Source organism: Rhinoraja longicauda, chromosome 3 (genome assembly GCF_053455715.1).
Source record: "Rhinoraja longicauda isolate Sanriku21f chromosome 3, sRhiLon1.1, whole genome shotgun sequence".
In the NCBI taxonomy this organism is placed as follows: Eukaryota; Metazoa; Chordata; class Chondrichthyes; order Rajiformes; family Arhynchobatidae; genus Rhinoraja; species Rhinoraja longicauda.
The window spans coordinates 48,709,697-48,736,511 of NC_135955.1; the positions used below are offsets into that span (position 1 = coordinate 48,709,697).

General features: G+C 40.1%; 1 protein-coding gene across 1 annotated transcript in view; it reads right to left on the reverse strand.

Moving 5' to 3' along the window:
- LOC144592393 (fibrillin-2-like) overlaps nt 1-26,815 on the reverse strand; it is a 259,796-nt gene that overhangs the window by 164,868 nt on the left and 68,113 nt on the right. The window contains exon 7 of the mRNA XM_078396959.1: nt 18,857-18,982. Within this exon, the coding sequence (XP_078253085.1) occupies nt 18,857-18,982 (126 nt within the window). The remainder of the gene's footprint in view (nt 1-18,856; nt 18,983-26,815) is intronic.

A 26,815-nucleotide genomic window follows, 5' to 3' on the forward strand; every position in this document is an offset into this window, starting at 1 on the left:
TTTTTAAATTAATTTACAGCACCATGTGTGCATGCACACATGTATTTCAATACTTTAAATTTGTTTTCAACATTTTAAAGCAGCTCAAATACCTTTTCATACACCCAATAACAGGTTTTAACACACAATGAACCTGGTGGCAAAGTCTCTATTACTACCAATGCCATCAGTAGGTTAGGCTCTTACACCGAGTGAGCCCTGATGTTGAACAATGCTGACTGTACCTTAATAATAAGCTAGACTTCAGGACGAACATTGCACCTGGAACATGGAAGATGAAACAATCTGATACAAGTGCAGGCAGCCAGTGTTCATGGAATATGATGATCTACCCCATTATATACACACATTTAATTTGATCAGGATCCAAATATGCATTTGTTGCCCTATATTAGTTCAGTCTATTTCAAGCAAATTAGGCTCAATTTTTTTATAGGCTTCAAACTGATCAATGACCTGCTGGAATCCTTTTATTCCTGCTGGGAGTCATTAAGATCCATTGGCTAAAGCTGTTTCGATATGTAAAAAATATATGTTTTTAGCTGGGTAAGAATGCATTGGAGACACAAGAGTGATGAATCTTTCCATGATGCTTGGGTGCACAATGGACTCAAAAAAAAGAAAGCTCAGTGGAAAAAAAAGCTGCTCTGCTACCTTTAATGTAAAGTTAAGTAGACATGGAAGAAGAGCACAATTTCAGTATAATGAACGGCAAAAAATAGGAATACATATGCTATAAAGATAAATCCAATAAAACTGCAAGAGTTTTATCTTGCAGTTAGTTTAGAAATATGAATATGCTAAGAGTGCATATTCATCCAAAAGTTGATGATTCACAGTTTATCAAAGCAAGGGAGAAATTGGTAAAACTGAAATATTCTTTGAAAGATGAAAAACAGGGAACAATGTAATTAATTACTTAACTAATTGCACCAGTAGGTGAACTTGGTTCATTAAATCATGTTTAACATTATTGAATTGTAAAATGCAATACATTGTAATATGGAACACTATTATGGTTGCACTTTACACAAAAGGCTAGATGACTTGGGGCAAGTTGGTTGGGAAAATCTGGTGTTAATGCAAAGTAATAATGGTATTTTACAGTAAGCTTACTTTTCATATTTTAATACCTCATTGAAATCTTGCCTCAATTAATAAACTCTAACTCAAAAGTGATGGATTAAAGCCTCCCTCTAGAAACTCACAAGCAAAAAGGTACATGAGCTAACGTATCAGTGTAGCCATTGCTAAAGAGACAGTAAAGCGAGTCTAATGTCTTCCTGCTTGGTAAAATGTAAAAGGGTCCATGGCATTGAAAAATAGTACAGTAGAGTACTCCTGTTTATTGGATAACACTTTCCCCCTCATCCATATCTGGCTCTGAAAAACATTGCTCAGATATTTTCCAGATCCAGATAATGATAAAGAGGAAAGGCCAGTAACATGAAAAGTCAACTTTGTTTTTCTCTCCACAGATGCCACTAACCTACAGAATTTCTCCAGCACTTTTATTTCCGATTGACAACACCTGCAGTATTTTTGTTTGTGGTTCACTCTTTGTGCCACAAGCAAACTGTTGCAATGGTGTGTAGAAACTGTAAAATGCTCTGCAATATCTCACCAAAGCTTCTTTGATAGGACCATCTGAACCTATGATATCTACCATCAGCTGAGCAAGGGCAGAAGGTGCATGGTAATACTGTAACTGACATGTTGTTTTTTTTCAAACCACACATCATTTCGACATATAAATATTTTGCTTTCCTCTCACCGATTCGGGAGCTCCCTGGAATACCTCTACCAGAAGGAAAGCACTAGTTTAAGACTTCTACTTTCTGGTGGGAAGTTCAAGATGGGTCTGTTCTTATTAGTAGTAATTCCAAGATCTCAAAAACAAAATATGTTTTCTTGCTATTTATCATCATACCGAGATTGCTTTGCTTTCTTCACAATACAATAGTCACAATGCTTAGAAAATGTAATGAATTGGATTTATCATGCTTTGAGACATAAAAGAGATGCCATTGTTATATATTCTGTACATACTAATGATTTAATAGATTTTGACCTTTCTAGCTCTGGCGATATATGGCAAATTGAAAGCTTTTAATAGCTGGCCTGATTGAGATGAGTCAACTCAGACCAGAGCAAGGATCAGGGGCATTATGGTTTGCCTGACTTTGCACAGCTTAACGTGGGTTTATCCAACATCCATATATATATATTTGGTAGGGGACCATTAGAGCTCACAGGACCAGGGATACAAGTTGATTTTGCTCTTCTAATTTAATTCAGCAGAGGCATCAGATTAAATTTAACAAAACTAATGTATTCACAGTGCCCTCCATAATGTTTGGGACAAAGACCCATCTTTTATTTATTTGCCTCTGTACTCCACAATTTGAGATATTTTGTAATAGAAAAAAACCACATGCGGTTAAAGTGCACATTGTCAAATTTTAATAAAGGCCATTTTTATATATTTTGGTTTCACCATGTAGAAATTACAGCAGTAATTATACATAGTCCCCCCCATTTCAGGGCACCATATTGTTTGGGACACAGCAATGTCATGTAAATGAAAGTAGTCATGTTTAGTATTTTGTTGCATATCCTTTGCATGCAATGACTGCTTGAAATCTGCGATTCGTGGACATCACCTGTTGCTGAGTGTCTTCTCTGTTGATGCTCTGTCGGGCCTGATTTGCAGCCATCTGTAGCTTAAGCCTGTTTTGGGGGCTAGTCGCCTTCAGTTTTCTCTTCAGCATATAAAAGGCATGCTCAATTGGGTTCAGATCGGGTGATTGACTTGGCCACTCAAGAATTGATCATTTTTAGCTTTGAAAACTCCTTTGTTGCTTTAGCAGTATGTTTGTGATCATTGTCTTGCTGTAGAATGAATCGTCGGCCAATGAGGTTTGTTTGAACTTGAGCAGATAGGATGTTTCTATACCTTTCAGAATTCATTATGCAATGACCATCAGCAGTTGTATCATCAATGAAGATAAGTGAGCCAGTACCTTCAGTAGCCATACATGCCCAGGCCATAACACCACCATCGTATTTCACAGATGAGGTGGTATGCTTTGGATCTTGGGCAGTTCCTTCTCTCCTCCATACTTTGCTCTTGCCATCACTCTGATTTAAGTTAATCTTCGTCTCATCTGTCCACAAGATCTTTTTCCAGAACTGTGGTTGCTCTTTTAAGTACTTCTTGGCAAACTATTTTTATGGCTAACCAATGGTTTGTATCTTGCAGTGTAGCCTCTGTATTTCTGTTCATAAAGTCTTCTTCGGACAGTGGTCATTGACAAATCCACACCTGACTCCTGAAGAGTCTTTCTGATCTGTTGGACAGGTGTTTGAGGATTTTTCTTTATTATAGAGAGAATTCTTCTGTCATCAGCTGTGGAGGTCTTCCTTGGTCTGCCAGTTCCTTTGTGATTAGTAAGCTCACCAGTGCTCTCTTTCTTCTTAATGATGTTCCGGACAGTTGATTTTGGTAAGCCTAAGGTTTGGCTGATGTCTCTGATTATTCTTGTTTCTCAGTCTCATCTGGCTTCTTTGACTTTCATTGGCACAACTTTGGTCCTCATGTTGATTAACACCAATAAAAGTTTCCAAAGGTGATGGAAAGACTGGAGGAAAGACTGGGTGCTGAGAGCTCTCTTATACCTGTGTTAAGGAGGCAATTACACACACCTGAGCAATTACAAACACCTGTGAAACCATGTGTCCCAAACATTATGGTGCCCTGAAATGGGGGGACTGTATAGAAACACAGCTTCTATACCTGGGAAAACCAGGTGATTTCTACCTGGTGTAACCAAAATGTATAAAAATGGCCTTTATTAAAATCTGACAATGTGCAGTTTAACCCATGCAATTTTTCTCCATTACAATTCTCAAATTGTGGAGTACAAAGGCAAATAAATAAATGATGGATCTTTGTCCCAAACATTATGGAAGGCACTGTGTATTTAAGAATTATGTGTACCACATGGTATGACGTTTGCTAAAATGTTGTCACAGTAACTGTGTTACGTGAGAGTTATCATCCTTCAATACTTGATGTTTGTTTCAATGTTCACCATTGTCATTACCCTATTAAACAGACATGCAAGAGTTCGCGGAAACAGCATTTATTTTGTTTATACTGCCAGAGTACAAGCTTTTTTTTAACTCCATAAGTCATCTGAGGCATAACATTCGGGACAATAGACAATAGACAATAGGTGCAGGAGTAGGCCATTCAGCCCTTCGAGCCAGCACCGCCATTCAATGGGATCATGGCTGATCACTCTCAATCAGTACCCCGTTCCTGCCTTCTCCCCATACCCCCTCACTCCGCTATCCTTAAGAGCTCTATCCAGCTCTCTCTTGAAAGCATCCAACGAACTGGCCTCCACTGCCTTCTGAGGCAGAGAATTCCACACCTTCACCACTCTCTGACTGAAACAGTTCTTCCTCATCTCCGTTCTAAATGGCCTACCCCTTATTCTTAAACTGTGGCCCCTTGTTCTGGACTCCCCCAACATTGGGAACATGTTTCCTGCCTCTAATGTGTCCAATCCCCTAATTATCTTATGTTTCAATAAGATCCCCCCTCATCCTTCTAAATTCCAGTGTATACAAGCCTAATTGCTCCAACCTTTCAACATACGACAGTCCCGCCATTCCGGGAATTAACCTAGTGAACCTACGCTGCACGCCCTCAATAGCAAGAATATCCTTCCTCAAATTTGGAGACCAAAACTGCACACAGTACTCCAGGTGCGGTCTCACCAGGGCCCGGTACAACTGTAGAAGGACCTCTTTGCTCCTATACTCAACTCCTCTTGTTATGAAGGCCAACATTCCATTGGCTTTCTTCACTGCCTGCTGTACCTGCATGCTTCCTTTCAGTGACTGATGCGCTAGGACACCCAGATCTCATTGAACATCCCCTCTTCCTAACTTGACACCATTCAGATAATAATCTGCCTTTCTATTCTTACTTCCAAAGTGAATAACCTCACACTTATCTACATTAAACTGCATCTGCCATGTATCCGCCCATTCACACAACCTGTCCAAGTCACCTTGCAGCCTTATTGCATCTTCCTCACAATTCACACTACCCCCCAGCTTAGTATCATCTGCAAATTTGCTAATGGTACTTTTAATCCCTTCATCCAAGTCATTAATGTATATCGTAAATAGCTGGGGTCCCAGCACTGAACCTTGCGGTACCCCACTGGTCACTGCCTGCCATTCCGAAAGGGACCCATTTATCCCCACTCTTTGCTTTCTGTCTGTCAACCAATTTTCTATCCATGTCAGTACCCTACCCCCAATACCAAGTGCTCTAATTTTGCCCACTAATCTCCTACGTGGGACCTTGTCGAAGGCTTTCTGAAAGTCGATGTACACCACATCCACTGACTCTCCCCTGTCAATTTTCCTAGTTACATCCTCAAAAAATTCCAGTAGATTTGTCAAGCATGATTTCCCCTTCGTAAATCCATGCTGATGCATACCATTCTGAGAAGTATTCTAATATTCAACAAAAAGTGTACCTCAGAAGAAGGTAATTCTGAACAATGTTCAAAAAGGATTTTATCCTGTCTGTCTTCAACTGATGTAGAAGTTGAAAAGCAGATCATAGCCAGCAATGCCAGTCAAATTTCTAGTGTGGCACACAATTCATTTTGGTTTGATCATAATCTCATGCCACTTTGCAAAGAATCAAATTTCAGATGTATTGAAATTGCAGAATCAATCTACAACATAATGCAGAAATGTCCTTTCTCCACTCATTTTACTTTGTTGCTTTTTATGCTGAAGATATGATGATTTTTGTAACTGAAAATATTTTGGTGATGCAGAATTGAGGTGCTGCTTTTCTTTTATATTGGTTTAATTTGCCATTTAGAACACTTCAGAATGCCGTCACAGGACAGATTAATTTTAGCTGGAAATAATTGGTTACAACCTATGCTCACTTTTCATATCGCTTTTCAGACATCAGTCTGAAGAAGGGTCTCGAACCGAAATGTCACCTATTCCTTCTCTCCAGAGATGCTGCCTGACCCGCTGAGTTACTCCAGCATTTTGTGTATACCCTCACTTTTCATACCATATCCATATACCAATATCAAAGAAACACTTCACAGAAACTGCCATAACATTAAGTACTGCACGACTAAAATAGTTTCCTTTTCTTTATTTCCAAATAAAACAAATAACAAATTCAATCTTAGTTAAAAAGAATGGCTGTAATTCAATGTCCATGAAAAACAGGTCAAATAAGATTTTTTAAGTTCTTTGAAGGTGTGACAGAGTTGACTGTTGAAAGTAGTCTTGATTTTTCCAATATATTTTTTGTGACCTGTAACTAAAATGAGGGATCTTACTCTGACAATAGGAGACCAAGATGAAGTATGGTAACTCTAATTACAGTTCACCTTGGACCAATTCCTACTCTTTTGGTGAAAAGTCATTTAAAATTATCTTAGACAATGTAGTCTTTACAGCAGACATCTGAATGTACAGGCAAATGCAAAAGGGATGGAATTCACAGCCCATTTTATGCTCTGCACTTAATAGAAAAGAAGAAAATTGTGGTAAGAGGGTGATTGATTTAACACCATACATTTTATGATCCCACGCATGATCAAATTCATACACAATATTTTTTTAGGAAGAGGAAAGCTAAATGAGATTTACAGAAGTTTAGCATCTGGAGAGACAAATTTGAACTTTTCAGTTCTGTGCTCATTCTTATGTTTCCCTTCCCAATCTTTGTATCCTCTTCCAGTCCTACAAACCTTCCTGAATTTCACTCACTTCTGAATTTGGTACCTTACGCACTCCTGTTTTCTATTAATGGTGGCTGTGCCTTTGGCAATCAATGCTCTAATCTCTGGGATATCCTTGTCTCTTCCTCGAAACTTTCCTTACACCTTTCTCATTGAACATCCATTTAGTTACATGTACTATTATTCCCTTGAGTAGTTCAAGGTCATTTTTGTCTGATATATGCTTGAAGTAATTTGGAATGCTTTATCATTATAAGTTTAACATTGTTGTTGCAAGGAGATCCAATAGATATTGGCCCAAGTAAGATTAGGACTAAAAGTTAGGCACAAAGTGCAGGAGTAACTCAGCGGGAAAGGCAGCATCTCTGGAGAGAAGGAATGGGTGACATTTCAGGTCGAGACTCTTCTTCAGACAGAGTCAGGGGAGGGGGAGATGAGATATGGTAGGGTAAGGTGTAAAAATGACAGATCAAAGCAGACACTGCCCTATTATATTTCAATTATATCTGCACCTATTATAAACCAAATGACTCTCACAGCTATCTAGACTCACTTCTTCCCATCCTGTCTCCTGTAAAGACCCTATCCCCTACTCCCAATTCCTCCGTCTATGCTGCATCTGCACCCAAGAAGAGGTGTCCTCATTTTTTAGGGAACGGAGATTCCCCTCTTCCATCATAGATGAGGCCCTCACCTGGTACCCCACAGCTCCGCCCATGCTCCCCCTCCCCCTAGTCGCAATAGGAACACAGTCCCCCTAGTCCTCACCTTTCACCCCATCAGCCATAGCATACAACACATAATCCTCCATCATTTTTACCACCTCCAACAGGATCACACCACAAGCCACATCTTCACCACTTTCTGCTTTCCCCAGAGACCGCTCCCTTCACAAATCCCTGGTTAACTCACCCCTTCCCACCCAAACCACCCCCTCCCCAGGTACTTTCCCCTGCAACCGTAGGAGATGCAACACCTGTTGCTATTCCTCCCCCCTCGACTCCATCCATGGACCCCGACTGTCCTTTCAGATGAGGCAGAGTTTCAATTGCACTTCCTCCAACTCATCAACTGTATCCGCTATTCCAGGTGTAGACTCATATATATCGGCAAGACCAATATTTGGTTAAGGCTCGGCAATCTTTTCACTGAACCACTCCGCTCAGTGCGCCTCGGCCTTTGTGATCTTCTGGTTGCTAAACAGTTTAACTCCCCTTCCCATTCTGACCTTTCTGTCCTGGGCCTCCTCCATTGTCAGACAACACCACTTGAAATTCACCTGAATGTTCCAAAAAAGGACCCTCCTCATAGGTCAGGGAAAACTACATTTAAAAACGACATTTAAAGTTAGGGTTGAGAGAAATATAGCTTTTATTCTAATATTGTGAATGAATATTGTGTGCAGTTTTGGTCTCCAAATTTGAGGAAGGATATTCTTGCTATGGAGGGCGTGCAGCGTAGGTTCACTAGATTAATTCCCGGAATGGCGGGACTGTCGTATGTTGAAAGGCTGGAGCGATTGGGCTTGTATACACTGGAATTTAGAAGGATGAGGGGGGATCTTATTGAAACATATAAGATAATTAGGGGATTGGACACATTAGAGGCAGATAACATGTTCCCAATGTTGGGGGAGTCCAGAACAAGGGGCCACAGTTTGAGAATAAGGGGTAGGCCATTTAGAACGGAGATGAGGAAGAACTTTTTCAGTCAGAGGGTGGTGAAGGTGTGGAATTCTCTGCCTCAGAAGGCAGTGGAGGCCAGTTCGTTGGATGCTTTCAAGAGAGAGCTGGATAGAGCTCTTAAGGATAGCGGAGTGAGGGGGTATGGGGAGAAGGCAGGAACGGGGTACTGATTGATAGTGATCAGCCATGATCGCATTGAATGGCGGTGCTGGCTCGAAGGGCTGAATGGCCTACTCCTGCACCTATTGTCTATTGTCTATTGTCTAAGTGAGTTCTCGCCTGACAAGAGTGAAGATGATGTAACTGACCTCAGTACCATTAGAAATAACACAGGCATATAATAATGTAACATACATATAATTGCCATAGGACATATTTAGAATTAAGCATGAATGGCTTCAGAACTTATATCAGCAAATGGAAAGAATTAAAAACTAGCATTCCAGACAAGTTCTATAATTAATCGCAGGTGATCAATTTTGCATGCTATGTCATTTAATTTTTTTTATTGACTTCAGGCCCAAGATTACAGGAGGTGCCAAGACGGATCACAGCCATTTACAACTAATACACAAAATTGCAGACTAGAGAACTTGCACTTGTTGGGCTGAATAGTTATTTCTATGTCATAATGAAATATGAGTAAATGAAATATCCCAGCAGTGGCAAATTGGATGGAGTCAAATTGCATCTTGGTAGCAAGCTGAACTGCAGCCAACCCTAGTGTGAGCAAAGGTTGCACAAAAATGTGCTTTGCAGACTTGAATCAGCCAAACATACAACTTAGAAAAGTACAACACAGGAAAAGTCCCTTCGACCCACAACGTCTGTGCCAAACATTATACCTACTTAAACTAACCATCTGCCTGCAAATTTTGTTTGTTTTTTTAAAGATACAGTGCGGAAACATGCCCTTCAGCCCATCGAGTCCGCTCCGACCAGCGATCCCCGCACACTATCCTACACACACCAGGGACACATATACCAAGCCAATTAACTTACAAACGTGTACGTCTTTGGAGTGTGGGAGGAAACCGAAGATCTCGGTGAAAACCCACGTGAACACGGGGAGAACAAACGTACAAACTCCATACAGACAGCACCCATAGTCCGGATCAAAACTGGATCTCTGGCACTGTAAGTGCTGTAAGGCAGCAACACTACTGCTGCGCCACCGTGCTGCCCTAATGCTCCATATCTCTCCATTCCCTACATTTCATGCGTATATCTAAAAGCCTTTGAAACACCATTATCACATCTGCTTCTACCACTATTTGTAAAAAAACTTTCCATACACATCTCCTTCAAACTTTCTCCCTCTAACCTTATAGCAATGTCTTCAAGTATTTGACATTTACCTAGGATACAGGTTCTGACTGATGGAAAACAATAGCCACAAATAATCTAATGTTCTGATTTAATTATTCAAATAAAAATTAATGACTAATGCTTCTGCATAGTCACAATGATATTGCACTGTACTGCATCAAACTTCCTCAAGCAGGGAGGCTATGTACAAATTCACTGTAAGATCACACCGCCACAAACACTTTCTTAAACCACATCTTAAACCTCTCCGTCTTACTTCATTCTGCAGCACTTTCAAATTGACATTTTGAAATATGCCAGCAGTCATTTCTCCTAACGCTTGCTCTGGGTTCACTGATTTTTCTTTCCTCTACCCCTAAAGCACCATGCAGCATTTCCAGTCAGTTAAAGTTTAAATGCAAGTTGTATTCTGTAATATTTCGAAGCATGAAATATGATTATCATGGGCATTATATACTCCACCGCTAAGAACAATGAGTCTTTCATTCCTCAGGTAATTGCTCATGGCGAAGATTAAAAATTTGAAAGTTACGATGCAATGTGAAAAGTTCATCTTAAGTTCTTCAGTTAATTGTTTGCATAAAAGCATAATTTAAACTGTTATACAATATTTAATTGTGGGTTCAGAATTTGAATGATTAATTGTGAGCAGATATATATTTAAATCTACATAATACCATATATTTTTCAGTCATTGTCTTGGAAACATGACAGGCAAATTCTCAATAAAATCAAAAGTTCCTTGTTATCACATTGTTGCATTTAATTATAAATGCCAAAGATTCTATCAACAATTTAATTTTCCTTCCAGCCACGAGCAGTTATGAATTTTGGCTTCTAAGCCTTACTTTTAAACACCTATTCACTATTCCTCGCAAATAAATTGAAAAGTAAAAACACATTTTGTTCAGATTATGTCAAGGAAAGAACTGGAATTTTCAATTTAAAACAATATTGCCATTTTAGCTTAAATCTAGTCTCAAATTTTCCTTCTAGCTCACCAACTTCTCTGCTATATAGAACAAGGAGAACATAAATTCAATTTACGGCCAGGGGTGAATTAGATGATCTCATTCGGAATTGGATTTTGGTTGGTGGGACAAATTTGGAAGATTTTCCATTCTGAACAACAGCCCTTTTTGGAAGAACATGGGTTGGTTTACAACAAGATTGGCGTTAGTTGCCACATCTACTATTTTTGATTGTTTGCCAATACTCTTTGTACAGTCTCACACATGAAAGATTATAGTCCTTGAGGGAAACAAAGGTGCATTTTACGATTTAGTGTGCATAGGTTAGGCTTATGTAGCTACCCCAGGCAAAATATTCCAAGAACTATATGTCGTTGTAAAGGTAAGATTTGTGCTGACTGTAGAAAAAGAGTGCTTTCCATGCCCAGAGCACCCCTGAAGGGAATCGCTGAATGTAAACAGCTCCCAATCCTGCTGCTCCCTTCTCACATCGAAAACTGTACAATGATTTTGGATAAGTGAATCAAGGGTTCTGGGGTTTGTACAAGAAAATGGTAACAAAGTGAAAGATTAACCATGATCTTTCCGAACAGCAGTGGAGGCACAGAATGGCCTATATCTAATTCCTTTCCATGTCTCAATTACAAAATTCTCCCTCCCAGACTAGTAAAATGGGCACCAATTCTGTCCTACTACCAAGCTTAATAGTAATGATTACTTTTCACAGGCGTATAAGATTATTTTAAAATTAGGTTCAGATCTTCTGGTGGTGATGAAGTTTGGCTGGAGTTTTGGCACTCAAAGTTTAGAAATAGCTTAACGTAGCTCTCTCAGCACCAGTTCAATGATAGGGTTGAACTAATCTCAGCATGCACCATGCTAACATAAATTGTTTAATTTTACATACCAATGACTATTTTGGCCATTCTGAGTAAGATTGCCAAGTGGGCCAAATTGTTGATAATTGGACATAGGATCTCCATCTCCTCAGAACAGTATTAAACCTGCCTTATGCCACTACTGTTGGAGCCTTCAATCAGAAGGAGGAAATGTTTATTCTACTGTCATAGTTGGATTTCACCCCGTTAATTAATTAAAAAAAGTAATTAAATGACTGCCCTGCCTAGTTTCTGATAATGCTATTTTTTTTAAACCAATAATTTTGCCTTTTAAAAGTCGATCATACACGCAATTTATCGAATCATGCAAAATATATTATTTTCACTTTTACTTTAGCAAATATATTTCTAACCTTTAATAAAATGAGCAAGGTTTCTTTTGATCTGTGAAGGTAAAAATATCTATGTATTCATGGACTAATGGTGTTCTCGTTACTGTTCCCCAGCTTGTGATCTTCCAACTTATTACATTTGACGTGCATTAAATTACCAGGTAGTTTGGCTTGCAAAGGCGGGCAAACACGGGTGCAAGCCTTCCTCGATTGGCAACTTATAGCAGACTTCCTTATTCATTGCAAGTTAAGTATTGCAGCATTCATGTTACTCACACCTTTATAACAATATTTTAAAGGCATTTGGACAGGCACATAGATAGGAATGGTTTAGAGGGAGATGCGCCCAACAGGGGCATGTGAAACTAGTGTACATGGAGCACCTTGGTCGGCATGGGCAAGCTGGGGTAAAAGGTATTTTTCAATGCTGTATGACTCTATGACCTCCAAAGATCTGGGTTCAATCCTGACATGCTCCGCGTAACCTTGTTGATTTCTACGGGTGGTCCCGTTTTCTCCCACATCCCAAAGACTAACTGGTAGGTTGATTGGCTAATGTAGATGACGGTTCACTGTGGATTTATGGAACCATAATTGAATCAAAAGATACATGAGAGAAAATAAGTTTGCAAGTGTACAGGGAAATAGGGAGAGGGGGAATGGAATGAATGGGACTGTTTCCCTGGGAGAAGGCATGGGCACAATGGACTAAATGGCCACCTTCAATATTGTTCTAAATATAAAACATGATGAATATTCATTTGCCAAGAGAAGAAAAATATAAAAGGGGGCAATGTTGTAATGAAAGCAGTCCGTCATAAATCATCACACCCTGTCTTCTGTTTTGTGTCACACACATTCACCCTCCCAAAGCCACTTCAGTTCTGAGACTTTCCTTTAAAATAATACAATTAGGTCTGTCTCCTTGGAACAAAACTGTAGTGGGGAGTGTACTCATTTTCTCTGTTTAAGAAACACTAAATGGTAAGTTGGCTTCAACAGCTTTATGATGGACCTTGCAGCTTGGATCCTCAGAGAGCTGAGCATCTGAGGGAGTCCAGGCGACAGCCTAAATAAACATTTTGACAGGATGGTGTTTGGACCGAGAACATTCAGTCATTCCTCTTTTCACCTGCTAACTATCAACCTCATAATAAGGGCCCAGGAGCAAAATTTAAACTGATTTAATTCCAGATGTCAATAAATCCACTGAATATTCCAGACTGTATAAAATAATCAGCTTAAACAATTTGTGCAGAACTGTAACTGCTCAAAAGCCATGGACTTTGTTCCACGGCTTTATACCAGAGGGTTGCACTATATACCAGAGGGTTGCACTAACAAACCCAAGTTCAATCCCTATTGTGGCAGATGTGGAATAGAAATTTAGTTAATATTCTGGAATTTGGGGAGAGAAAAAACCTCCCAAACTCGTCTCCGTAATGATAAAGGCAAAAACAATCAGATTGTCATGAAAACCCATCTGGTTCGCCAATGTATTTTTGGAGAGCAAAGTAGCATCCTTATCTGGTCTGGTTTATGTCTAGACTCACCCTATATGGGTAACTCTTAAATGCCCTCTGAAATGGTCTAGCAAGCTATTCCATTGTATCACTATAGCTAACAAAGGAGCAGAATGTTTAATTCCATTTGCAATTCCACACCAAACAAGCTGTCTATGCTTCGTGTCCACGACTAACTTCCACTCTACACTCAAATTCACTTGAACCATCTCCCGACCTTTTCTAGATCGCATCTCCATCACAGGAAACAGACTAGTGACCGACATCTATTACAAACCCACTGACTCCATAGCTATCAAGACCATACTTCTTCCCACCCTGCTTCAGTGTAAAAACTCTAGCTCCTCTTCCCAATTCCTCCGTCTACGCCGCATCTGCACCCAGGATGAGGTTTTCCATACCAGGAAATGGAGATGTCCTCATTCTTTAGGAAACGGGGGTTCCCCTCTTCTATTATAGATGAGGCTCTCACTAGGGTCTCCTTGATATCTCGTAGCTCCGCTCTTGCTCCCCCTCCCCCCATTCGTAATGACAGAGTCCCCCTTGTCCTCACTTTCCACCCCATCAGCCGTCACATACAGCATATAATCCTACAACATTTTTGCCACCTCCAATGGGATCCCACTACTGGCCACATCTTCCCATCTCCACCCCTTTCTGCTTTCCACAGACGTTCCCTCCGCAACTCCCTGGTCAACCTATCCCTTCCCACCCAAACCACTCCCTGCCCAGGTACATTCCCCTGCAACCGCAGGCGATGCAACACCTGTTTCTTTACCTCCCCCCACGACTCCATCCAAGGATCTCAACAGTCTTTCCAGGTGAGGCAGAGTTTCATTTGCACCTCCTCCAACCACATCCACTGTATCCGCTGTTCCAGGTGTCAACTCCTGTACATCGGCGTTACCATGCGCAGGTTCGGTGATCGTTTCGCTGAACACCTCTGCTCAGTCCGCCTTAACCTACCTGATCTCCTGGTTGCTTAACACTTTAACTCACCCTCCCATTCCCAATCTGACCTTTCTGTCCTGGGCCTCCTCCATTGTCAGAGTGAGGCCCAGCGCAAATTGGAGGAACAGCACCTCATATTTCACTTGCCCTTGCTTTCCCTCCCTCTTCATCCCCTCCCCCTTCCCAGTTCTCCCACCAGTCTTACTGTCTCTGACTGCATTCTATCTCTGTCCCACACACTCCCCTGACATCAGTCTGAAGAAGGGTCTCGTCCCGAAACTTCACCCATTCCTTCTCTCCAGAGATGCTGCCTGTCCTGCTGAGTTACTCCAGCATTTTGGGTCTACCAAGCTGTCTATGCCTGATTGCAGCTACACCTAAACATCGAGACAACATTAAGGCGTAGGCTCTTAAATAGCAAATAACATTCATACCACTGATCACCTCCACAAGAAATCTCAGCATGCACAAGCTGTTGACATTTGATAGCTCTAAATAGCCATTGGGCATTCTGCCAGTCATTCAGCACTTTTGTTTGTGCCAAGGATTCTCGGTGGGCAAGTATCTCAAGATTGGAATAACATGGAAGAATGCTGGGTTCTAATAGTAAATGCTAAGCAAAATACAAGTAGGGGTGCTGTGCAATACCAATTCATAATATTTTTGCCTAAAAAAGTGTAAACAGGTAAAGAATGTTAATAATTAGTTTGCCTACAGTCTGAATTTTCAGTTTTTGCTTTAGAGATACAGTGTGGAAATGGGTCCTTCGGCCCACCAACGATCACCCATACGTTGTTAGTTCTATCCGACACAATTTACAGCTGCCAATTAACCTACAAACCCGCACATCATTGGAACACGAGAAGAAACTAGAGCAACCGGAGAAAACTCACACGGTCATACTCCATACAAACCGCACCCGTAGTCAGCAACAAACCTGGGTCTCTCACACTATAAGGCAGCAACTCTACCACTGTGCATTATGCTATCCATATAACATTCACGTACCAGGAACTAGTTTTCTGATGTGATATGCTGTCAGTGATCATTTTTCCACTAATTTCAATTTCTGATCTCTATGTAGATCATAATAACTGTGAGAAAGAATAATCTAATTCACCACTGAGGCAAAGGATTTAGATGATTAACGTGGTCAATAAATACTACACGGCCTTTGACAATAGAACGTGTTTATTCTGTAAATTACCCCTGTTTGGAGAGTTCTGGTTCTCACTTCAACTCATATGGGAATGGAAATTAAGTGTGTAACATTGTACTAAAAGTGCTCATTGGAACTCTGTTCCAATTGCTATTTGCCCTGCAAAGACATTTTATTTTCCTGTCAGCAGGGTAGTTTCTTCAGACTCCCTCATAAAAAAAAACCTCATTTGTCACTGATACTGGAGAAATACATGTTTGTTTTAGCTAAGAGTTAAACAAGGTTTGACGCCTCAGCTGTGAGAGAGAGGAAATCTAATCCGGGATCTGTTTACTTAGCAAACTATTCAATTTCAAATTTATCTAATGAGAAACAAACAAAGAAAAAAATGAGGATACTTTGAATCCAAAAAGGTTTCTTACACTATCTGGAAATATGATTAAAGGCTTGTGCGATCTTATAGTATTTTGGGAAACATAATAGAGTGATGAGCTGTTTCAAACATTCTGATCTTGATCTTCTCCCAGCATCAGTACCATTTAATGGTGTCTCGTGCTGGATATCTAATAATGCTAAAGCTGCTGATAAAACTTGAAAAAATATTTTAATTAATAAAAACAAATTACATTTTCATGTTTCATACACCACCATAGAAGGCCATTCAGCTTTTTAAATCTATGCTGGCTCTCGGAGCAATCTCAACTTTCTCTTAAACCAACTTATTTCCTGGTAACCTCTTCTCTCTTAATTCCCATCTTGCCCCTCCAATTCTCCTGCTACAGATCTTCACTGTGGAGTCATTTACAGCAACCATTTATCCAACTAACCAGCATGTTTTTGGCAAGTGGAAGGAAACAAGAGCACCCACTGGAAACTTATGCAGTCAAGGAAAAAACATATAAACTCTGCACAAGCAGTCCCCAAGGTCAGGATCAATCCTGGTTCACTGGAGCTGTGAGGAGTCAGCTCTACCATCCTGTGCCATCCTGCTCCGCCACTATGCCACCTTAGCAAAAGTCAGCCAAAATAAAATATCATGCAGTAATCCACGTACAAAATGAAAACATGGAAATTATAAATAATTTCTTTACAGTTGTCTTTATCTGCATTACCACTCTGACCTTCATCGTGGTCTAATTTGAACGTTTGTAAATGTTCAGAATCTTGACAATTTTGACTGCTACATGACATGAGGGCCTGGCTTCATCAACTGTCAAAGCATTCATGGGAAGGCTTGCACTGCTCAACCACTTGTCTACAAGTTTCGATAACAAAGATGCTGCTCAAATATACTTCCAGGTAAAAGCAAACATAGTGGGTGGAAGGAAGACCACTGGGTACAGATGGCTCCAGTGCTCCAGGTTACATTCCACCATTTTATTTAGGGGAAGTTGGTTTATTTTACTCGTTTAGAATAAGTTGGTTTATTTTCTTCCTTTTGAGAATTCTTTCTTTTGTGAATTCTCCAGCTTCAAAATAGTTAACCACATTAGGGTTCATTGCCTTATTGCTAGTTGATATTTCATATCTGTGGCTAGTTGATATTTAAGGCTAGTGGATGCCTTAGTATTTATGGTATGCACAAGAATTTGAGAAGCTTCTTTAATTATGTCATTTTGATGCCCTCATAAACTTAAGTAAAGTTATGAAATAAATCTCTATTGGATTATGAGCAGAATTCAATTACCAAACAATTCGATCAGCCATCCATATTTGCTATCTTTCAGTGCGTGGGTTCCTCTAACCCATGTTTATTTTCTAGATCAGATGATTATATGAATCTGGATATTTTCTCATCAGTTTTTGCCAGTTATTCTCCTTCAATTACATTGCATTTCTGAGACGATAGAACCATATTTCTTTCATGAGAAATGACATCCTCAAATATGCAGCCAATTGATTGAAATCAACAATGGAGCAATGCAAATTCCAAGGATGATATGAGAAAATAGAACAAAGATATACTACAGATGCATATATGAGGTCTCTCATTACTTTTGGCATTGCATGAACACAGTTGATTGTGCCAATTGTACTGGACCAGAACCAGCTCAGACTTGAATATACATATCTGTAATTCATATCTGCAGCTGCGGCTCACCAGGAGTCTCTCTGTCTTTTTTTTGTTTTTTTGTCTATTGTCATCGTTTAATGTACGTTTTGTTCTATTTTTAACTCTGTGTATGTGGGGGGGTGGGGGAAACCTTTTTTCTAATCTCCTCCTCAACGGAGATGCGACCTTTACCGTGTCGTATCTCCGTTCGCGCTACGGCCTAACATCGTGGAGTCGGCGGCCTCCAGCTGGGATCGACCTTGAAGACTCCGGTCGCAGGGCCTGGACTTACCATCTCGGAGGCTTCGGCCGTGGGCCCTGCAGACCGCACCATCGGGAGCTCGCAGGTCCCTGGCTGGCGACCGGTTTTTGGGAGCTCCAGCCGTAGCAACTTCGACCGCCCCGAAGCGCGAGGTACGATCGACCCGCTCGCAGGCCCCTCATCGTCCTGCGTGGCCTGGCCGCGGCACTTTCCATCGCCCGGTGGGGGCTCAGGACTTTCATCGGCCTGCTCGGCTCGGCTCGGCCCTGGGACTTTCCATCGCCCGGTGGGGGCTCAGGACTTTCATCGGCCTGCTCGGCTCGGCCCTGGGACTTTCCATCGCCCGGTGGGGGCTTCAAAAAGTTGGGAGACTCGATCACCTCGTGGCACCACGGGAGAAGAATGAGGAGGAGATAAGACTTTTCTTTGCCTTCCATCACAGTGAGGGTGTGCCTAGAGCAATCACTGTGATGGCTGTTTGTGTAAAAATTGTATCTGTGTGTCCTGTGCTTTTTGTTGTCTACTGCCGGACCCTGACGTGAGAGGACGCTGGCGCTGTTTATTCGCCGCTTCTCCGTTAGGATAGTTTGTCTGTTTGTTTTTATGTTATGATTGTTCTTGTAAAGCGCTTTGAGCTCCCGATAAGGCGCTATATAAAATAAATGCTTATTATTATTATTATTATTATTATTATTGTTCCATATTATTAAAATGAAGTCTAGCACAATTGGAAAAGAATGTTAATTCTTTTTACCAGTTATATAACTGGTAATTAATCATTGCAAAAAAGCTCTGCAATCAGTCACATGTAGACTACATTAAATTCATGCCACCTGCTGAACTGCAGTAATAAACACACCAAATAAGACACATGATGTAAGCTTCTTACCTTCACATTTCTGCGATACTTCACTCTGTTTGTGACCAGTAGGACATTTGCACTCATAGGATCCAACAGTGTTGATACAGTTTCCACCTTGGCACATGCCTGGGATGGCCTGACATTCATCAACATCTAGAAGAAAGCAACACCTCTGTTAAGTAAACTGAAAATAAGTCAAACTCCAAATACTAGCCGCATCTGTCTTCAGTAAACATTGCTAGCAAGCACAGCAGCTGCCCAGTCAAGTGTAAAGTGTCTTATGTGAGATTATCAAACTTGTTGAGTCAAACTGCAGGACTTCTCTAGGATTTTGGCTAGACAGCTTTTGGATCTGATTCAAGTATAACATTAATAGAGCTTTTCAATTAATGTACAAAATGATTTATGTAAAGTGTACTTTGCTTCCATTTTAGGAGAAAGTACACTCTTTTGTGGAAATACTACACCATTCATAATGTTTTCCATCTTTTGGAATATACCCACCACTAACATTGCTTTTCTAATTTGCATCCAATAGACAATAGACAATAGGTGCAGGAGTAGGCCATTCGGCCCTTCGAGCCAGCACCGCCATTCAATGTGATCATGGATGATCATTCTCAATCAGTACCCCGTTCCTGCCTTCTCCCCATACCCCCTGACTCCGCTATCCTTAAGAGCTCTATCAAGCTCTCTCTTGAATGCATTCAGAGAATTGAATGCATTCAGTAGAGCAGGCAAAATAATAAAAGATCCATCCCACCCCGGCCACCGTCTGTTTGTTCATCTGCCCTCTGGTCGACGTTTCAGGTCGATCAAATCCCGAACAAACAGACTTAAGAACAGTTTTTACCCCAGGGCCATACGAGAACTGAACACTACCTTCTGCACTAGGCAACACTGTTAAAAAATCTTTTGTACTTAATATAATTGTATTTATTTGTTTTTGCATTTATTGCATATATGTTTTTACGCACCGTCAGGATTGGCTATTTTTTAATTTCGTTGTACTCGTTGCAATGACAATAAATGAATATTATTATTATTATTATTATTATTATTATTATTATTATTATAATAATAATAATTGGCCTCCACTGCCTTCTGAGGCAGAGAATTCCACAGATTCACAACTCTGACTGAAAACGGTTTTCCTCATCTCCGTTCTAAATGGCCTACTCCTTATTCTTAAACTGTGCTTCTTTGCACGCAATGTACGAAGAATATAGTTTAGCTTAGTTTATTGTCACGTTTTCCGAGGTACAGTGACAAGCTGTTTTTGTTGCGTGCTATCCAGTTAGCAGAAAGACTATACATGATTCCAATCAAGCCGCCCACAGTGTACAGATACAGGATAAAGGGAGTAATGTTTAGAGCAAGAAGTCCACCAGTTAGAAGGGCAAGTGCAGAAAAGCATGGGAACAATACTACCTGGAAGTTGCCCTCCATGCCACATAACATCCTGATTCGGAAATAAATTTGCCATTCCTTCACCATCATTGGCTCAAACTGCTGGAACTCGCTCCCTACCAGCAACACTTACACACCACCACTACTCCAACATTCTCTTTCAGCTACTGTTCAGCCATGGTACATTACACAAACACACTGCTATATTTTCAGTACAGTGCTGGAGTAACTCAGCAGGTCAGGTAGTATTGCAGGAGGTCATAGATAGGCGACGTTTCGGGTCAGGAGCCTCCTTCAGCCATAAATGATAGATTTACTAAAAAGATGATTAACATCTGAATTCTGCGTTAAATGTCAATCAGAAATGGCAGATGGTGCTTAAAGCAAGCAAGTGTGAGGTTTTGCACTTTGGGAGTTTGAATGTTAGGGGAAAATATACAATTAATGGCAAAACCCTGAGCAGCATTAACATACGGAGGGATCTTGGGGTTGAAGTCCATAACTCCCTGAAAGTGGCAATGCAGTAGATAGTAGTGAAGAAAGCATATGGTACGGGGTGCCCCATTGGTTGGGGTATTGAGCATCATGACCAGGAAGTTAACTTTATAGGACTTTGGTTAGGCTGCACCGAGTATTACGTGCAGTTCTGGCCATCCAATTACAGGAAGGAAGTGGAAGTTTTGGAGAGAGTGCAGAAGAGGTTTACCAGAATGATGCCTGGATTAGGGAATATTAGGTGCAGGAAGATGTTGGACAGACTTGGATTGTTTTCTCTGGAATGACAGAAATTGAGGTTAGCCCGAAAGAAGTATATAAAATTATGAAATACATAGCTAAGGTAGACAGTCATGACCTTTTTCCCCAAGATGGGAATATCAAATACTGCAGGGTAAAACTTTAAGGTGAGAAGGGCAAGGTTCGTATCCTGTACTGTTCTATGTTCTAACTTTCTATAAATAAACAACTAGTTTTAAATGATCTATTCATTGCAGAACACATGGAATGAGAGTTCTAATGTATCTAAATTTAATGAGCAACATAGTGAAGAATCGGAGTTCCTTCCATCATAGAACTTCAATAAAGCTACATAAAACAAGATGAAGTGAAAGTAAAGTTCAAACTGCTGCACAAAATGTCAGACTTTTAAAGCAGCATGGTCTTAATTGAGAAACAGGAGATCTGTTGTAACATTACCCATGAGTAGTCTAAAGTATAGCAGGAATCATCTACATGTTAAAGGGAGTATTTTTAATCATATTTGACACTTTAACGCATACTCATGTCTTGATGGATCTTAAATTGGCAAATCTGGGCAAATTAGGCCAGTGGTAAAACCTGAGGTTAATTAGAAAGCATTTTTAACTATCTGAAGTTTCTAGCTTCAGGTTATACAAACCCAACAGGAAATGGCTGACTTTCTCTCTTTTGCAACTTTTATTATTTCGATATTATACCTAGAACGACTTGAATACATATCATTTCCATGTAATAAATGATCTATGCTGTTAATATTTTTGCCAATGTTTTGACATATTGAAGTGATGTGCATCAAAATGGCATTGTATTACAAATGCTGCTTTTCTCCCCCTGTTCCTCCAAACGTGAAGACAATTTTTTAAAATGTTATAAATAACAGTATTTCAGAGACTAGTTCAGAGTAATTAAACAGACTAGCTTAGATGGGGCATCATGGCCAGCAAGGAAGAGTTGCTCCGAGGAGCCTGATTCCGTGCTACATGACTAAGATGTGGCATTAAACTGCAGGAAGATGACACCCTTCTGCACTGTTGAGTGATAAAATATACCATTTCTATTCAACTTGCTCAATAGCTACTGATTCAGGTTGCCTTCACTGTCATAGTGATAAATTCATTGAGAGATAGAGCACAGAAACCGGCTCTTCATCCTACCGAGTTTATACTGAACATTTTCACACCATTTTCAATGGGCAATCATGCAATGGTAAAAACATTTGTTGTCACTTCATGCATGTTATCATTTTAAATATTTCACCTGCACTTTCTAATTGTACAATATAAAGATAATGGTTTGAATTATCCAATCTGCTGACGTGGAGTCATAAGGATGATTGCCGGTACTTACGCTTGTTTCCAGTCAGGTGGTGTATTGATAGATAGAGTGGCGTGCTAATCGCTAAACTAGACAACATCCAAATGTCTGCTGGTGAAGCGGACCCTCACCTTGTCACTGGGAGATATAATCTCACAACTTCTGCATAGTTGGTTATCCACTGCTATACCGCAATGCAGCTCTTCCGAGACGTTCTCGTACAACTGAACTGTTAATTGGCATAGTCCTAAAGCTGAGTGAAAACCCTGGAAGGAATGGAATCTCTAGCTCACCCTCAAAGTCCAGGGATTGCGTGTGTATGTGTGGGGATGGTGGGGGTGGGAGGGTTTGCAGGGGATTTTGTTAATACGTAGGAATGAATTGCAGATGCTGGTTTACACCAAAGATGAACACAAAATGCTGGAGTAACTCATTGGGCAGGCAGCATTTTTGGGGAAAAGGAATAGTTTCGGGTCGAGACTCTTCTTCAGACTTGACCAAAAACGTCACCTATTCCTATCTATCTTCTGAATTTTGTTAATGTTCAACAAGACTCAAATAATAATAACAAGGCCGATGTATTCTGGACAACAATTATGAGACAGAAACTAGCCCTCATTTAAATACTGCTTAAATACTTTTTAAACTTACATTTTCTCCCAATTGATTGAAATGGAATCTTTAGCGATGTCTCTTGGTTGTATTTTTAGCAAGGTGGATGGTAGGTATACAGTCCTCAACATTTCTTCTAAATTGTTCGGCCAGAGATTCCCTGACCCACCCCTTCAACCACCTCCCTCTCTTGCTGCTTCTGGATAGAGCGTTTACTGCTGTTATTTAGTAAGGGATAGATAATCTTCTGTTTAAGCAAGAAGCAACCCTTATATTAACGACAGTTAGCTACTTTCATCCCTGATTTCAGTTAATCTCATCCTCTTTCTTCTTAAGCAGACTCTCGTGGTCGAAAGTAACTTGCTTCCACTCTAGTTCTGAGGTAGCCGGAGGCGAATATGGGACCTGCTGTCAGATGAACAGGAGGTACTTGGCAGAGCTGGCACAGGGAAGGTGATGTGCTCGTTCTGCCACTTACATTGGACTTCTGGATGCTCCCAATGAAGGGACTTGAGGTTAGCAGTGCCATCCAGAATGTTCTTTCTCCATTTTGAACAATCATGCAGAGATTCCACAAGTTAGTGGGGGAATTTTACTTCTACAAAGAGGCCTGAGAAAATCCTTATATTATTTCTTCTGCCAGCGTATCTAATCCAAAGTAGCAACAGAATTTTACATACAGTCTCAGTACTCTATGATTTAGAAAAGAAAAATCACCAAGTTTCTGTGCATGTTCACTACACAAAGATACATTCCTTTTACGAGTATCCAAATGGATATCAGGTAAAGGCAGGTTTGGTGCCATGCTAATAAGATTAAATTGTTCAATGATATTCGCCATCTCTGCAATCAGTTGAAGCACAGTCAATTCAAAAACATTGGTCAGAGTGTGGCTGGTGCTTGTGGAACAATCTGGACTTCACCAATGGGGGGGTGAGAAAACCTCAATGGTTTGGTCTGAGGCAGAAAAGTTGGAGAATGAGCTGGAGAATGAGCCAAAGATCGCTGTCGATGATTGTCTTTAAAATATTTTAATAACCTTACCGTTAATATTTCAGAAATGTTCTGTTGCCTTGTGCTTATATATTTTGTAAATATAAATTAGTGATTAAGTGCAGAACTGTCTTAAGAATATTTACTGTAGGAAATAGGGATCATTTATCACATAAAACATTTAGTGCTGGAGTATGGCTGCAAGTTATCGTGAAGCATCTGGAAAACGTCTATAAGTACATCAGACACGCATAATAGAAACCTCCTGCTGTTTTGGGAAATACGAGACAGTCAATCCAAACACCTCTGCAAAAGATGTATATTAGAAAAGAACTCTACATTTCAAATGCTCCTTATATCACAGGCTACATTTAAGATTAATAAGAAGCTAGATTAGTTCTCTTTGTAATGTACTTGACATATGCTACTGCCAGACAATGCCCTGTCTCAGGAGACAAGACTCCTCTGTGTAATTTGAGACAGAGAAGATTTGTCATATCAAAGAACAAGTAATAAAACAATCAAAGTGTGAGATTCCTAGACTTCAGGAAATATAAATGATGCTGACCAGGATCGCAAGAATCAATTCCCCTTCAAATCTTATCTGAGTTCTGACCAATATTCCCAAGGAAGGACAAGTTCATTCTCCTTGTAGATTTCACTAGAATTGGCCATGAATCACATCTCTGGAATAGCAGTAATGAGAATGAAGTTGGAATAACCATCTCAAATTCATCAACACAACCTTCTGCCAACTAGGGGATGTTCAAAGACAAAGACTTCAAAACCAGTACCAAGTTCCTGGTCTGCTGAGCAATAGTAATCCATCAATGTATTGAAGAATTATCGCCAACAATGTCTTGTAAAATACTCTGTAAACATTAGCATGATATCTGGGTTTATGTAAATGTTCTCGCCTGGGCAACATTCACATTAAAGCTCTGTGGGATAGTTCACATCATAACAGCTGGTAAAGCTGCTAGTTCACATCACCGGAGACCTAGGTTCAGTCCTGACCATGGGTGTGGTCTATTTGACGTCTGCACGTTCGCCCTGTGACCGCATGGGTTTTCTCCGGGTGCTCCGGTTTCCTCCTAAAGACGTGCGGATTTGTAAATTAATGAACTAATTCTAGGTTAATAATCCCCAGTGTGTTAGGAATAGATGCAAAAGGTGAGATAACATAGAACTAATGTGAACGGATAATCAATGGTTGGCATAGAGTGGGTCGAAGGACCTGTTTCCATGCTGTATTTCTAAACTAAACTAAACATGGGACCAGGAATAGACCATTTAGCTCCTGATGCCAGCTCGATCATTGAATAGCATGATGGCTGATCCCATATTCCTCAAGTCCACTTTCCTGCCATTTTCTCCACAACCTTTGATTCCCCTCCAATAAGACATCTATCGCCGCCTTGAATATACCTAGAACTCTGCCCCTACAGATTTTCATGACTTGAAGTTCCCAGACTTGCAATCTTCTTATGGAAGAAATTCTGCTTAATCTCATTCTTAAAAGGTTCTGTACTGAATGCATGCCTTCTGATCCTGAATTCTTCCATAAGGAAACATCCGTTTAGGCTCCCGATCCTAAACGTCACCTATCCACGTCCCCCAGAGATGTTGCCTGACTCACTGTTATGTCAACACCTCATGCTTTATGTTGTAATCCAGCATCTGCAGTTTTCTGTGTCTCCAATCAGTATTTATTCTGTTCAAACCCTGAAGAATTTTGCATGATTCAATAAGCTAGCCCTTCAATCTTCTGAACACCAATGAGTCAAGTCCCAACTTGCTTAACATCCCCTCACAGCTTCAGATGCAAGACATCTTTGTGAATCTTCTCTGATTTACATCCAAACCAACAATATCTTTACATAGAGGGGATTAAAATTGTTCACACTACTCAAGAAACTGAATGCCTTCCAAAGTTGTAGTGACACATCCCTCATACTATATTCCAACCCGTTTGAAATAATAGCCCATTTTTCCTTGATCTTATTACCTGCTGCACTTGCATGTTAAATGTGTGTTCTAGAAGCACCCATAAATCCTTATATACTGCCATTTTTCACTTATTAAATAATATTGTTCTTTTTTCTTCTTGCAAAATAAACTTTACGCTATACCCCTTTTGCAATTTTTTTTCCCCATTCAACCTATCAATAATATGTAATCGGAAAATGCTGGAAACAGTCCGTTCAGGTTGAATGTGAGGAAAGGGAAACAGATTTTACATTTCAGATCCTAGTCCTTGATAAAAATGTGGGATTAGCATTTTCTGTTTATATGTCAGATTTCTAGCATCTCCAAGTTTTATTGATTTTCATAACTTATCATTACCTCCCTGTAAATAGTTTGTACTTTTGTTGCAATTTGCTTTCTGACCCAATTTTTGTGTAATTTGCAAATGTATACAAATATATGTACACAAATTTCAACACGTATCATAAACCACAATAGTGCATTTTTAAATCGGGCAGCAAAAGGATAATGATTCAAAATTTAAACCCGAACCAATAGTCCATTCCTTTGCCCTGAGACTGGAGAAACCTAGAGAGTCAGGGAGCATTAGAGTTTCTCTAGCAGTTTGCCTTTTGGTCCAGATTACAGCATCTGCAGTCTTTTATGTCTCCAACACCACAGCTGTTGTTGTATGTGCAAAAACCAACTCAGAGCAGCTTGACATTTGAAGCTTAGAACTTCTGATTGATGAAGCTCTGTGTTTTTACTGGATGTTGTTTAATAAATATCCAACAGGATTTCAAAATGCCCCCTTTGAATGTAGGTCAAAGACTGAACATTTTATGATATCTTCTCACTGGAAATCCACAAGAAACTTTGTACAATGTAAACATGACAGATTGGACATAATGCTATGTCTACTTGACTTTCAGT